Source organism: Penaeus japonicus, unplaced genomic scaffold, assembly GCF_977035675.1.
Source record: "Penaeus japonicus unplaced genomic scaffold, GWHDUDI00000001_assembly GWHDUDI00000009, whole genome shotgun sequence".
Lineage (NCBI taxonomy): Eukaryota > Metazoa > Arthropoda > Malacostraca > Decapoda > Penaeidae > Penaeus > Penaeus japonicus.
In genome coordinates, this window is record NW_028234411.1 from 9,643,273 (window position 1) to 9,656,344 (window position 13,072).

The following is a 13,072-nucleotide window of genomic DNA, read 5'->3' on the forward strand; positions in this document are numbered from 1 at the left end:
TGGCAGAGAATGCTACTTGAAAGTGAATGATATGGAATGAACAAGAGATATAGCTGCTATACTACAGTAAATTCTGTAATGAAGTTTTACTCCAAGTTGTGGAATGATGCATAAACCTGGAGATATACCAAAATTCTTCAGTTACCAGTGTTAGGGAATTCCTCTAACTCTCTGACACTGGTGACATGAACTGTTCAGTATGGTTTTCTTTTATTATTATTAATTTTTTTCACTGAGATGATTCCACAAGCACTTAGGCACCGAAGAGTCAATGAGAAGACCTACTTAACCTCACTTGTTTACTCCTTTCCTTGCATTTTTAGGAAGAGTTTTTAATTACTTTTACTATCATTACTAATGTTATTATTGTTATTTTTATAATGATAAGATGATCAACAATATTAATAGTAATTGAAATTTATACTTTTTCCCAAAAAATAAAAAAAATGGGGTAAACAGGTAAAATCAGGTAGAAATTGACATCTTGGAGACTAAGCACTCTGAAAACCATCTGTTTGTAATAATAATGATAACGATAAACCAAAACCACAGTGGACAGTGTATGTAAAGGCACACATTCAGCATCAGTAGACTGAAGAAAATCATATCAAGGAATAGATCACCTTAATTATTTCTGATTTTTTAGATATTAACAGTGTGGCAAAAGAGTTACTTTTTTTATCATGTAATACCCAAACCAGTAGTTTTGACTGCAATGATAAGTTACACCATATATTTTCATCATTAGTTATTGGACTGCATTTTTATTCTACAGTGAAATCATATACACGCACAAGGTACACACAAAGCTTTTTGAAATTTCTGCTTGTACAGTTGCATGGTTGGTGTTTTTTTTTTTTTTTTTTGGTTAATCTGCTTGATCACATTTCTGTGAAGTAGAATTCTGTAAGTCGCAGTTTTTCTGATTCTTGAGCAAGGCTTAATTTTGTATGATTCTTAGAACCACTAGACATGGACTGAATCTATGTGATTTCGGACTTTTTGCATTGTATATCCTAAGGAATTTATCCGTGATGTATGACCAAGCAGACCTCATTTGTATCTAATATGTTGTGTAATGAACGAATGACACTTTTTCATTGTAACTGAGATGTTGGTTTTTCCCATGTTGGTTATTGAATGTTTTTACATCAATAATGATAACACTGCATTGAAATGGAAATCATCTGTGTCATTCTTTCAAATGTAGATAAACCATGGTCTTCCTTGTGGCATTATGGGCTTTGGTGTGTGTTTTATATATGCATGTGCTTTATGGTAGATTGATGTTTGTGTAGAAACAGTACTAACTTTGATAACATTTGTTTTATCTAGTTGTTGTTTTTTTATGATAATGCTATTTTGACTCTCAGAAGCAATACTGTAAGAAGATATATGTGTGAATATAAAGCTTATTACCTAACTGGATTTGAAATTTCATAAAGTATTCAAGCAGTCAAAGAAATACATGTATATATTAAGTTATATTCCTGTATTATGATTTTAATGATTTTTTATGCCCATTTAAAGAGTATTTTACTGATGGATGAGTTGGAGCCATACCTCAAGACTCCTCAAGATCCTGAAACAGCTGTGGTACTGGACCAGGCCACCCTTGCATGGGATGCTGTCTCCATTTACAAAAAAAAGAAAAAGAGGAAGAGGAGGTCAGTCCCCCCAGCCCCCTATCTTTTCTCTCACTCTTTATCTCTCTCTCTCACTCTCTTTCTCTTTCTCTCTTTCTCTCTCTCTCTTTCTTTCTTTCTTTCTTTCTTTCTTTCTTTCCTCTCCCTTTCTCTTTTTCTCTTTTTCTCTCCCTCCTCCCCCTTTCCCCTCCTCTCTCTCTCTCTCTCTCTCTCTCTCTCTCTCTCTCTCTCTCTCCCCTCTTCTCTCTCTCTCTCTCTCTCTCTCTCTCTCTCTCTCTCTCTCTCTCTCTCTCTCTCTCTCTCTCTCTCTCTCTCTCTCTCTCTCTCTCTCTCTCTCTCTCTCTCTCTCTCTCTCTCTCTCTCTCTCTTTCCAAATATATGTGTGTGTGTGTGTGTGTATGTATGTATGTTTATGTATATGTATATGTATATATATGTATGTATGTATGTGTGTGTGTATATATATATATATATATATATATATATATATATATATATATGTGTGTGTGTGTGTGTGTGTGTAATGATGTTTTTATAATAGTATCATAGTAGTGTGCGGAGGATAACTGCTTGTCTCCGGTATTACAAATTAAATATTTCTATTGTAAATAAGTACTGATTTTGCCTTCCAGGAACAAGAAGGATGGCATAACTCCAGCTGATCAACTGATGCCAAAAATAGTGGATTTGAAGCACATTGATGTTCTATTTGATATAAGTCTTACCATCAAAAAGGTAGGTGTTTATAATGTATGGTTAGGTATTGATGACAGGATGATATTCTTTGCATAGGTTTTTGCACTTGGGTATAAACCTAGTCTGAAATATCAATTGAGTTGATTTTGTAAAATCATTGCAATTGCATAGTACATCCAAGAAACAAAAAACAAAATTATGAAAAAGAATCCGCCCTGCCAACTTCCTCCATCACAAAACAGTGATGTGTGTGTGTGTGTGTTTGTGTGTGTGTGTTTGCGTGCGTGTGTGTGTGTGAGCGCAAAGGCAAATTGACAGGGTACCACATACATAAACCTCATCTACATAGGATATCATGCTGAGTACTATTCAGAATTCACAATGCCCAGAATACTGTTGTGTCTTGAGCTGATATTTGAGGAGGTAGTCGGTGATTGAGAGGTTGTCAAAGTGGATTCTTCTCATATTTATGTTTTACCTGTTGTTTAACCCACACAGGACGGGTGGTACAGCATGTGTACCGCGCATTCAAAAGCCCAGTTGCCGGGCGGCACAGTATTGTGCCAGCCATTCAATTGATTTAGGCCTAATAATTCGAACGCCCCGGCATTTGGACATTCAAGGCTAGAATTCCCCCATCGGGGATGGGTTAAATGCACCATGCAACTACAGTGATTGCATTAAGTCAGCTTAGTTGATATATGAATCTTGGTTCTTACCTGATTACTGTAACCTTCACAAAAGGACTTTGAAGAAGCAGAAATTTGTCTTGATTATGTTTATGTATAATGATTATTTTTTTACTGGCCAGATACTGTTATAATTACTGCAAGGGTTTATCAATATGATTTTATTTTTTATTTCATTGACTAGATAATGATATGAAATTTTCCCCTCTATTGACCAACAGGGAGAACTCATTGCAATATGTGGTAGTGTTGGTGCTGGAAAATCTTCTTTCATATCAGCTCTTCTTGGTCACATGCGACTGCAGTCGGGACAGGTGTATTTGCAAGGAACATGTGCATATGTTGGCCAACAAGCATGGATCATGAATGCCTCCTTTAGGGACAATATCTTAATGGGTGAAGCTTTTGATGCCAAAAGGTGAGTTCAGAGAGTTTCTCATATTTTTCATCCATTTTTGCCAGTTTCACTTCAAGTATCCATTATTAGTGAGAATGATTATCTTAATTACTCTTGATTAGAGCATGTGGTCACAAATGTAGAAAATGTTTGAATTATAGTTTAATAACTTTACAAAGCAAATGATATAATTGATGCATCTCAGTTAAATTTTCATAATTTCATTCTGATGAAGATTTAATTGAAATGCATCAGTTTCATCTTTTGCTTTGTAGAGTTGTGTAATCTCATTTATACTTTTTCTACGTTTGCCTATTCTCATCTTCCGTTTTTATCCAAGGTTATGGATCACATGATAGACTTTAAAAATTCTGTAACAAATATGAGGGGAATGAAATAAGTGTTACACTAGTTAAATATGAATAGCTTTTGAGAATACTTCTTCACTTGGCATAAATCAGTGTCCTCTTGTTATTCTGAAAGTCACATCAACAGAAGGAGCAAGTCCTTATGAATGTAGACTATGTCTATAGGTTTAGGAGTCTTAGGGTGGTTTGGGAAGGTAACAAGATATCCAAAGTTTTCATTGGAGATATTGATGGATTAGTAGTTTAGTAAATGTCTGATTATAGAGATGCAGTTTTTTTGACTAACTTTTCTGAAGAACATATAAAGTAAAGAGACAAGCACAGGATTTAGAATTACCTTTTTTTTTCTTTCTCTCTTTTTTCATCCTAAAAGCCTGTTTTAGTTTTTCATAAACAGTTTATGTTACTATGGTTGAATATGATTCTAGGTATTATCGTGTGATATATGCCTGCAACCTTACTCAAGACATCGCAGCTATGCCTGCTGGAGATTTCACAGAAATTGGAGAACGAGGTATCAACTTATCAGGAGGACAGAAGCAGCGCTTATCACTTGCCAGGGCTCTTTATGCTAATAAGTATGTTTTTTTTATTTTGTTTGGAAATCATAATCATATTTTTGATTGCTGTAAAGTGGAAAAAAAATATTGTCAAACAATTGAACTGTAATTAAACTTTATATCATGGTGTTGTCTTTTCTTTTTCAGGGATATATATTTATTAGATGATCCTTTGAGTGCTGTTGATGCTCATGTTGGCAGCCACATCTTCCAGTGGGTTATCAAAGGTGCTTTAAGAAACAAGACAACAGTGTTTGTCACACATCAGCTACAGGTAAAATGATTTTTTATAAGAATATTTAAGCCCTATCCCTTTCTTGTACCCAGATGGATGATTCAAATTGATAATTAACTAATGTGTAATACAGAAATGCACATACAGTAAAATTCTATGTGTGTGTGTGTGTGTGTGTGTGTGCGCACATGTATGCTCATGTGTACCTTGAAAAATAATGATTTTAAGGAGTTATATCTTTTATGTAGTACATTTAATAGTTTCAATGACAGTAGTGTGAATATTGTTTACTGGCCTACATCATACATATACTGAAAGACCCCCAATAACATAAATTTATTATTTACCACTCACTGCATTATTAATTTAATGGTATTGGTTTTGATGGCATTTTAAAAAATACATTAAAAAAAACATAAATAGTAGATGATATTTATTTATGTTAGTTTCATATTATTTACCAGTACTTTGGTGCGTGTGTGCTGTACTAATATTGTGCGTGAATTTGGTGACACACATTGAACACAATTTGAAGATTGATTGAATATGCTGAATATGCTGGTCTGTATAGGACACAACACAGGACAGTTCAAGAATCAGGAAAAGGAAAAAGGGTTTAGTTTTTTTTTTTCTCTAAATTTTCTGTAATCCCATTTTTTTTCCCCCCCCCACCACCTTTTTCTTTTTTTTCTCTTTTTTCCTTTCCTCTCCCCCCCCCCTCCTCCTCTCCTCCCTCCCCTCCTCCTCCCCTCCCTCTATAATCCATTCCCTTTACATTTCTTATCTTACCACTTCTCTATATATTATCTTCCTTAAGCCATTTCCAGCGGGCGCGTCTTTTCCGCCTCCTTTCGGCAACGTTGTGCCGGTGTAACGCTGCGCGCGTCCGTCTGCGCCTCCCGCTCCCCGCGAGCTTTTTACGCTGCCGCTCCCGCGTTATGTTTCACGTTTATGGTTTCTAAAAGTTGCGTCTGTCTAGTTAAAGTGTAATCATGTAGAGATTGAATATCAGATGTTCAAATATATTATCAATAGTTTTTTTTTTATATATGTTATTTAACTTTTATTATATTCTTTTTTTATTTTTACTATTATTGTCAACCAATGTTCTTTATCTTCTAGTTTGGTACTACCTTTAACATTTTTTTTTTTTTTTTTTTTTTTTTTTTAATTTTTTTTTTTTTTTATTTTTTTTCAACAATGCCATACAAGTGAGTGCAACAAATGCACATAAATTTTCAAGTACATCAGTCTTTTTTTCAAGGGGCAACAATTTTAAAGATGTTATATGATTTTTTTTTTTTTTTTTTTTTTTTTATTCCTCGGCCAATTACAATTGATTTTACGATAGTCTTTCGACTCAGATCATCATATTCAACAAATCAGAAACAGAAATCACCATGCCGTAATCAAGATTACGTATGTACCTGAGACGTCATTCATATTACGTTATATCCCATTTTCTGCTATTTAGAAGGATAAACTAAAGTAGCTAAGACAAATCAAGTATGAAAATCGAATTGTACTAAGAATAATCTATCATTCTAATGCGGACGTTTCAGCACGTCGCTACTGGCCTCCCGGCGCGCGGGCCGAAAATGTAGCACGTGCCAGGACGTCACCCGGGTCCGGGGCTTTTTTCGACCACGTGTCAGCACGTCAACCGGCGCGAATGGGTTAATTAGAATCAATTTAATCTCCTCAATGAGAATTAATTTACCAATGTTTATTTCTCCATGCAGTAATACAGAAGAAACCGATTCCGGAGGCCGCCAGCGACAAGATTCCGTCATTTCCGGAGGAAGTAGCATAAATGGCTATCAGAGGAATAGTCCGGAGAAAAGCCCAGTCAAGGAGGTCAAGAAGAAGCCAGAAGATGGTAAGGATCTGGGCTGTTTGATGTGCCAAGAATAATCTGTATATTCTGAGGTACATATTTTATAGGCTGAATTTTAGAACAATCGGTGCCTTGACGATTAGCATAGTTATCCAGTACAGTTAAAATCTTTTACTAGGAGAAATAGCAGGATCTTGCATTAGAAGTAAGTCTCTGAAATACGATACTTGAAAATTGTTTGTTCTGCCATTACTCATTCAGTTTGTGTATTCCTGCCAGGGACCAAATAGATAAAAGTTAATAACTTATCTGAATTGATTTCTTTTAATGTATAAATTACATAACACAAGGTTTATATTCCCTTCTTTTCAAACTAATTACTTCTTTCTTTTTACAACTTCTTGAGTCTTTATTTCCAATGATTTTGATATTTATAGATTTTTTTTATTATTTAGGAGAGAAACTTTTTAGCTTTGTAAATAGAACTTCAAACATTTGATAGGTATTTTTTTATATAACATTTCCATAGGATTTTTGTTTGATGACACTGATGAAACCTTTGGCGATTATTTGGCGATTTGGCGATTAGTAAGTAATGCAAAATGCACAGTTTAGCTATGTAATTCATGAAGACAGATATGCAGCAAATTCCTCTGGTGGTAATGTGTCTGCCTTTTGTTTGTTCTTTGAGTAGGTCAGTTACAATCATCTGACTCAAAAGAACACAAAGGGGATACTACTTTAAAAAAACATCCCTATTTGTTCTTGTTACTGCCCTATAACTGGGTACTGATTGGACATTGGTCGTGATTTGTTCTGACTAAAGGGTTTTAAAATGGGGAAGTGAATGCCTAATCTAGCATACACCATTTTTGGATAATCAGTTGTTAAATTAACAAATAAGAGCACTAAAACACCAAGAAAGAACATCCTTGGTGTAAGACATTGAAACACAAGGTCATTTCTGACCCAAGGGATTCCTAGTAAGGTTATTAATTACTACTTAACCCATTAACATCAGATGGCATGATTTGCTGCCAAGGTTGAGTTGGTCATAGATGCAGATGGCACCATGTCAAACAGTGTAAACCCGCCATCCGACTGTATACATATTTTATTAAAACCATGACCAATGGGTTAGATAAACTTCTATAAGATAGTAGTTAGTGATTAAAAGTATTGTTAATAGATTACCATTAATTATGCAGTTACATGTGTAATATTTTGACCTGTCTAATGAATCACAATTACCACAGGTCAGCTGATAACAGAAGAAAAGCTGGAGAAAGGAGACATCCCTATGTCAACCTATAATTGGTACATTAAGGCTGCTGGAGGGTACATCATATCCACTCTGGTGATTTTGACCTTTGCTGCCAATGTTGGCTCTACTGCCTTCAGCTCTTGGTGGCTCTCAATGTGGCTGAGTGCAGGAAGTGGTGTAAGTAGTGTATTCTCTCTTTTGTTTGACCTTTTCTTTTTACACCTGGTTTCTAATGTATTTCTATCATTGAATGGAAAGAAAACATTTACATGTGGGAACTTTTTTATTTAATTTGATACAAGTTTTTAGAAAATATTGTCATGTTGGATTTAGCATTTGGCCTTTCCCTGCTTTTGGTGAACAAGTTCAGAAAGTACAAATGGAAGACTGAATTTGACACAGATTTGATTTTATTATAAATCATTCATCTTCATCAGACATGTCAAGGTTTATTAGAGTTGAATGGTATGCCACTGTGCCCTTGTGTCCTCGTTTACACCAATTTTTTTTCATTTTTATTACTACACTGACTATCAAGAGGATACATATCATTAGAATCCCAAATGTTATTAGGAAAGGCACAGTGCCACTTTCAGGCAATTTACACTTATCACTTAGGTTATGTTTATTCTCTGCTCCATCAATACAGTAGGATGTTTCAGTGAACATTCTATATATATCTATCCTTTCCTTGTAGAAGGTGGAAAGGGTTTCATTGTTTGCATCAGTCATTTGTCTAATTAGACGCTGAGTGTCACAGTCGCACTGTTCCATGTGAAATATATTGTTTTGAATCTCTAAGTTCTTGTTATGGACTGAGTAGTAGAAAATGAGAGTACCAGGCATAAATTCATAGAAATGATTGGAAGAGAATATCAGTTTTCCTCCTTCCAGCCTTGGTTGCAACCAAGTTAGGCCAAATTGCTCAATATGGTAAAAGGAATTTTTTGTCACAGAAACTATAGTTGAATTACTTACTACCATACTTTCTAATGCGATGTAGTTAACCTTGTTTTCCTCAAAAGTAAAATTGTACACATCTGTGTCAATGGCCAAGAATTTAAGGTTGCCAATTTCGTTGCCCAATAAAGTGATGTAGCGTGAGTTTTGGATGACTGCACCGGAATGTATGATCTTGATGTCATTGTGCTCAAGCCTGAAGTTTTCTACCTGGAGAAGAAAACGTACATGATGTAGTATGATACTCAGTAGATGTTTTAGTTCTTTAAAAGAAAAAAATAATGAATTATGCATTTACCATATATTTTTTAGAATATTATTTTGATCAAATGGAGAACATTTATTTTAACATATATTCATATTTTTAAATACCTTTGAAATCACAAAAACTTTTTAGACAATAGTGCAAATTGCAACTCACTTTGCGTGTTGACAGATTGATTTCTCCAAGATTATCAATATTGCAGTACTTGATGAACAAGTTAGAAAGATAATGAGTATCTTGAGTCTGAAGTAAGAGACCAAAATACCCTTCCAAGGTGAGGTGCTCCAGTGATATACTTTCGAGTTTCTGAGCATGAATGTTAAGGGATATTTCAGGTGGAGAAAATTTGGCATGGGATATTCTCAGTGATCTGAAATTGTAGAGCAGGAAAATAACATGTTATAGTCATACGGATTCTTCAGAGATAATAAGGACCAGATATGATATTTGATGGCTGAAAACATTAGCATTCACTTGTTTAAAGATAATGTAATTAACAGTGCATCATATATAGTTTGTCAGTCTGGCAGCATGTTTTTTATGGGACCAAGGTGCCTTGTACTGGTTACTTATATCAAATTGGGCAGGTCAGACTGATTAGTTGTGTAGCTGAAACACTTATTCACAATGAAATTATATTTTGAAATTAATATGCAGTTCAAATTAAGTTTAGTATGAATAATTAGAACTAATTCAGATAACACAGCATAATGTTTTGCACTTACTTGAGGTGTGTATTATACTGATTAAAAAAGTCAGATGCTATATGAATTTGGCCGATGTGATGAAGATGAAGTGAATGTAGGAGAGGCAGCTGAGCCAGTGCTGATCCACTGAGGTGGACATTGCCACATCCACCCACATTCCATTGGGTGGTGATATTTGGAATGATGAAGTGATCCTCTCCACAGCTTACTCTTGAACTTTCAATTATCAACATCTGTTTGATTAAGATTAGGATTTTCCCATTTCAGTAAATGACATGATTAAAGTATTTTTGTAAGTCAACACAGAAATAATGACCTGGTGGATAATTACAATACAGCATGAAGTGTCTGACCCATAAGGCAGACCAAGCTAAATTCTGTTGATAGCACTACATGTCACAATTAAAAAGGGGGAATTTAACTCTACTAATATCCTGATTTTCTTTTTCTCTCCTTAAACTTTGAGATGAGAATGGGAATATTGGTATAGGTGATCATTAAGACTTATATTTCAGTCATTATAGCAATTCTCCAAAAATGCTTGATTAGGAACAAATAATAGATCAGCAGAAGTCATCACTGGGACATCTACTTTCAGAAATGCAAAAGATCATATTGATATATTGAAGTCAGGTTCTACTTACATCGTTTCCCAGGGTGCAAGAGCAGTTGAAAATTGAGTCGTCATCACCAGAGGAAATGCTGTAGCAGCATGGGTTGCCTATAGTGTTCTCACCAGAGACTCTAAGTAGATGATGAACCAGTATAAGAAGTATGGTTGAAATTCTACTTTGTGATGAATACATTGTGATCGTTTCTTTATGCTTTGCTTATGCAGGTAATCACCAACTTGTTATCTTTCAGAAGAATTCTTTTTATTATACTGTGACATATTTACTGAGCACTTTTGACTTGATATGGATATGCTAATGTGAGTAGTCGTTTTATCTTATTAATTTTGATAACAGTATTTGAACATCAGTAGTTTTGGATTTACAATCAAATTGTCATAGGACCAGGAGGAAGGCCATCACAGGCAGCTAATATGTAGCAGTAACAAAGGTAGATTGAAAATATGTCTGGTGATATTACACCTCATAGATAAGATATGGTCAGACATCTAATCTTATCAGTACTATTGCCAGGATGAATTGACTTTGCGTATGGTTAAACAACTAAATATAAATTATAATAATGGTAACAGAAGAGAAATGCTTTCAAGTAGGATCATATGAAGTCTTTCAAAAGAAATAGAAAAACATTGACAAAGTGCAGAAAAAACATGCTTCAAAGATTTTTTTTTTTTTCATGGAGATTCCATAGCATTTGTATTTTTATCCAGATGCTTTGATAGATTCTCTGTAAAGTTTCAGCCAATTAATCTATTAATACAGTGGGAAATGCCAGTACTGTGGAAAACTAAAATGAAAATGTTTAACCATTTAACCCACACTGGACAGGTGGTACAGTACTGTACCGCGCATTCAAAAGCCCAGTGGCCGGGCGGCACAGTATTGTGCCAGCCATTCAATTGATTTAGGCCTAATAATTCGAACGCCCCGGCATTGGGACATTCAAGGCTAGAATTCCCCCGTCGTGGATGGGTTAATGCCGGGTAACAAGATATCATGTCGAGTGGTAGCAGTAACTGCTGCTGGGGATGAGATATTTTGTCATGGCTTTCCATATGGCCGGCACATCAGGTGATCAGATGGTTACCAGTTAGTCACGGCCAGAGCAGGCAAATAGCCAAAGGTGTTAGGCTTACGTACTAAATACTCCAGTGTTTAGACCAATTGGAGCCAAACCCTCCCTGTCAGCAATGGGTTAACATTTAAATAATTTTTTACAATATTTCTGAGCAGCATTAACACCCAACAGAACACAGAGGTGATAGTTGGAAATGAAACGGTCATCAGTGACAGCATCGCGGACAACCCTGATCGTTACATGTACCAGACAGTTTATGGCTGCTTGATTTTAGTCATTCTTGGAACATCACTAATAAGAGGATTTGCTTTTATGAAGGTATTGCCTGAAAATTATGTTGTTAAAGATGTTCTCTTATTCAACCATAACTTTTTAATTATAAAGACATATCCATAACTTTCCATCCTTTTTCTAAATGATGTATGAAAAAATTGTAATATGATGACATAAATAAATATAAGATATGCTTTAAAGTTGTAAAGCTTTACTGACATCAAAAATTCTTCCCACATAGACCACCCTAAAGGCTTCCAGCAGCATGCATGACCAAGTGTTTGTCAAAGTGTTCCAAAGCCCCATGAGCTTCTTTGACACAACTCCCTCAGGACGCATTATAAATATATTCTCCCGAGACATGGATGAAGGTTGGTAACTAAAGCATCGATGTTAAGTATTTCTTTGTATTATTGCCTGGCATATGATTAGATCTTTTGATTTAGCTTCTTTATGAAACCCTCCGTGATAGGGATTATCGCGGGGTTGGATTAATCTTGTACTGCATTTTTTCTTTTGTTAAAATTGCTAGCTATTTCTTCCTTCAGTTATATATACCAAATGCTAATTAGTATCATTTTGCTAACATATCATATAAAGACTCATATTTCATACCATAAGTCTAGAAAATAATATAAACAGCACATCTTAACCCTCTCCGGACGGGTGGTACACCACGGGTACCGCGCATTCAAGGCCCGTTCGCAGGGTAGGTTCACACACACATATCACATCATAAAATTTATTTAGCCCTATTTAGAGAGTGAGAGCCAACCATGCAAGGCTGGAATGCCCCCGGCATGAATGGGTTAACATGCTAAGCCCAGGCTAAATATCTTAAGATGTAGACCTACTCAAAAGGGTTAGGTAACATTCAGTATTGGAGTCAAGTAATACCTTGTTAATTGACATTTGTGTCATTGAAGTCACATTCTGTTTTTATTTTCTTCTTCCTCTTCCTCTTATATGCTTTTCTTCTTCTTCTTTGTCTTTTGATCTTCAAAATGAAACAATAAATAGGTGTTCAAATTAAAGATATTGGTTGGCATAGAATTTTGTTTACTTTTTTATTATTATTATTATTATTATTATTATTATTATTATTCTCCTGTTTTGTTGACACTATGACTTTATGCAGGTGTTATATTTTATCCCTTTTGTTAATTATCTGCCCTTGAATAGAACTGTTTACTTGTTTACATTTAATTGATTTTTTAGTTTACAATTAAGGTTAAAACGATTTCAGTGGATGTGCGTGTGCCTATGACCATGGAGACTTTCCTGCAGAATATTTGGTTAATCGCAAGTTCACTTGTGTTCGTCTGTTTGGTGTTCCCTCATTTCCTTCCATTCCTGGTAGTATTGGCTATCCTCTTCCTTTTTATTAGGAGCATCTTCAGGTGAGAACATACATATATTTATTAAAAAGTGATTGTATATGATTAAAATATAATGTGCCATTAGA

The 13,072-nt window shown here is 35.0% G+C and overlaps 2 protein-coding genes across 2 annotated transcripts in view; one reads left to right on the forward strand and one right to left on the reverse strand.

Annotated features, from left to right (window-relative positions):
- LOC122248222 (ATP-binding cassette sub-family C member 5) overlaps positions 1-13,072 on the forward strand; it is a 58,725-nt gene that overhangs the window by 37,867 nt on the left and 7,786 nt on the right. The window contains exons 13-22 of the mRNA XM_086540200.1: positions 1,531-1,667; positions 2,279-2,381; positions 3,253-3,449; positions 4,225-4,374; positions 4,504-4,630; positions 6,155-6,470; positions 7,685-7,869; positions 11,506-11,652; positions 11,849-11,978; positions 12,854-13,007. Coding sequence (XP_086396326.1) covers positions 1,531-1,667; positions 2,279-2,381; positions 3,253-3,449; positions 4,225-4,374; positions 4,504-4,630; positions 6,155-6,470; positions 7,685-7,869; positions 11,506-11,652; positions 11,849-11,978; positions 12,854-13,007 — 1,646 coding nt within the window. The remainder of the gene's footprint in view (positions 1-1,530; positions 1,668-2,278; positions 2,382-3,252; positions 3,450-4,224; positions 4,375-4,503; positions 4,631-6,154; positions 6,471-7,684; positions 7,870-11,505; positions 11,653-11,848; positions 11,979-12,853; positions 13,008-13,072) is intronic.
- LOC122248223 (uncharacterized) lies at positions 7,963-11,320 on the reverse strand. The gene is made up of 4 exons (XM_043008108.2): positions 10,269-11,320; positions 9,643-9,857; positions 9,074-9,287; positions 7,963-8,862 (listed from the first exon to the last, which is right to left on the reverse strand). Exons 1-4 carry the CDS (start codon positions 10,428-10,430, stop codon positions 8,113-8,115), a joined length of 1,341 nt encoding a protein of 446 aa, XP_042864042.2. The 5' UTR covers positions 10,431-11,320; the 3' UTR covers positions 7,963-8,112.

Excerpts from the sequence above, each read along its gene's own strand:
- LOC122248223 (XM_043008108.2), bottom strand. The coding sequence starts at position 10,430 with ATGTATTCATCACAAAGTAGAATTTCAACCATACTTCTTATACTGGTT. Across the intron at positions 9,858-10,268 it reads CTTGCACCCTGGGAAACGAT|ATGTTGATAATTGAAAGTTC; the intron begins GTAAGTAGAACC and ends TTAATCAAACAG. Across the intron at positions 9,288-9,642 it reads CAGTATAATACACACCTCAA|ATCACTGAGAATATCCCATG; the intron begins GTAAGTGCAAAA and ends CTACAATTTCAG.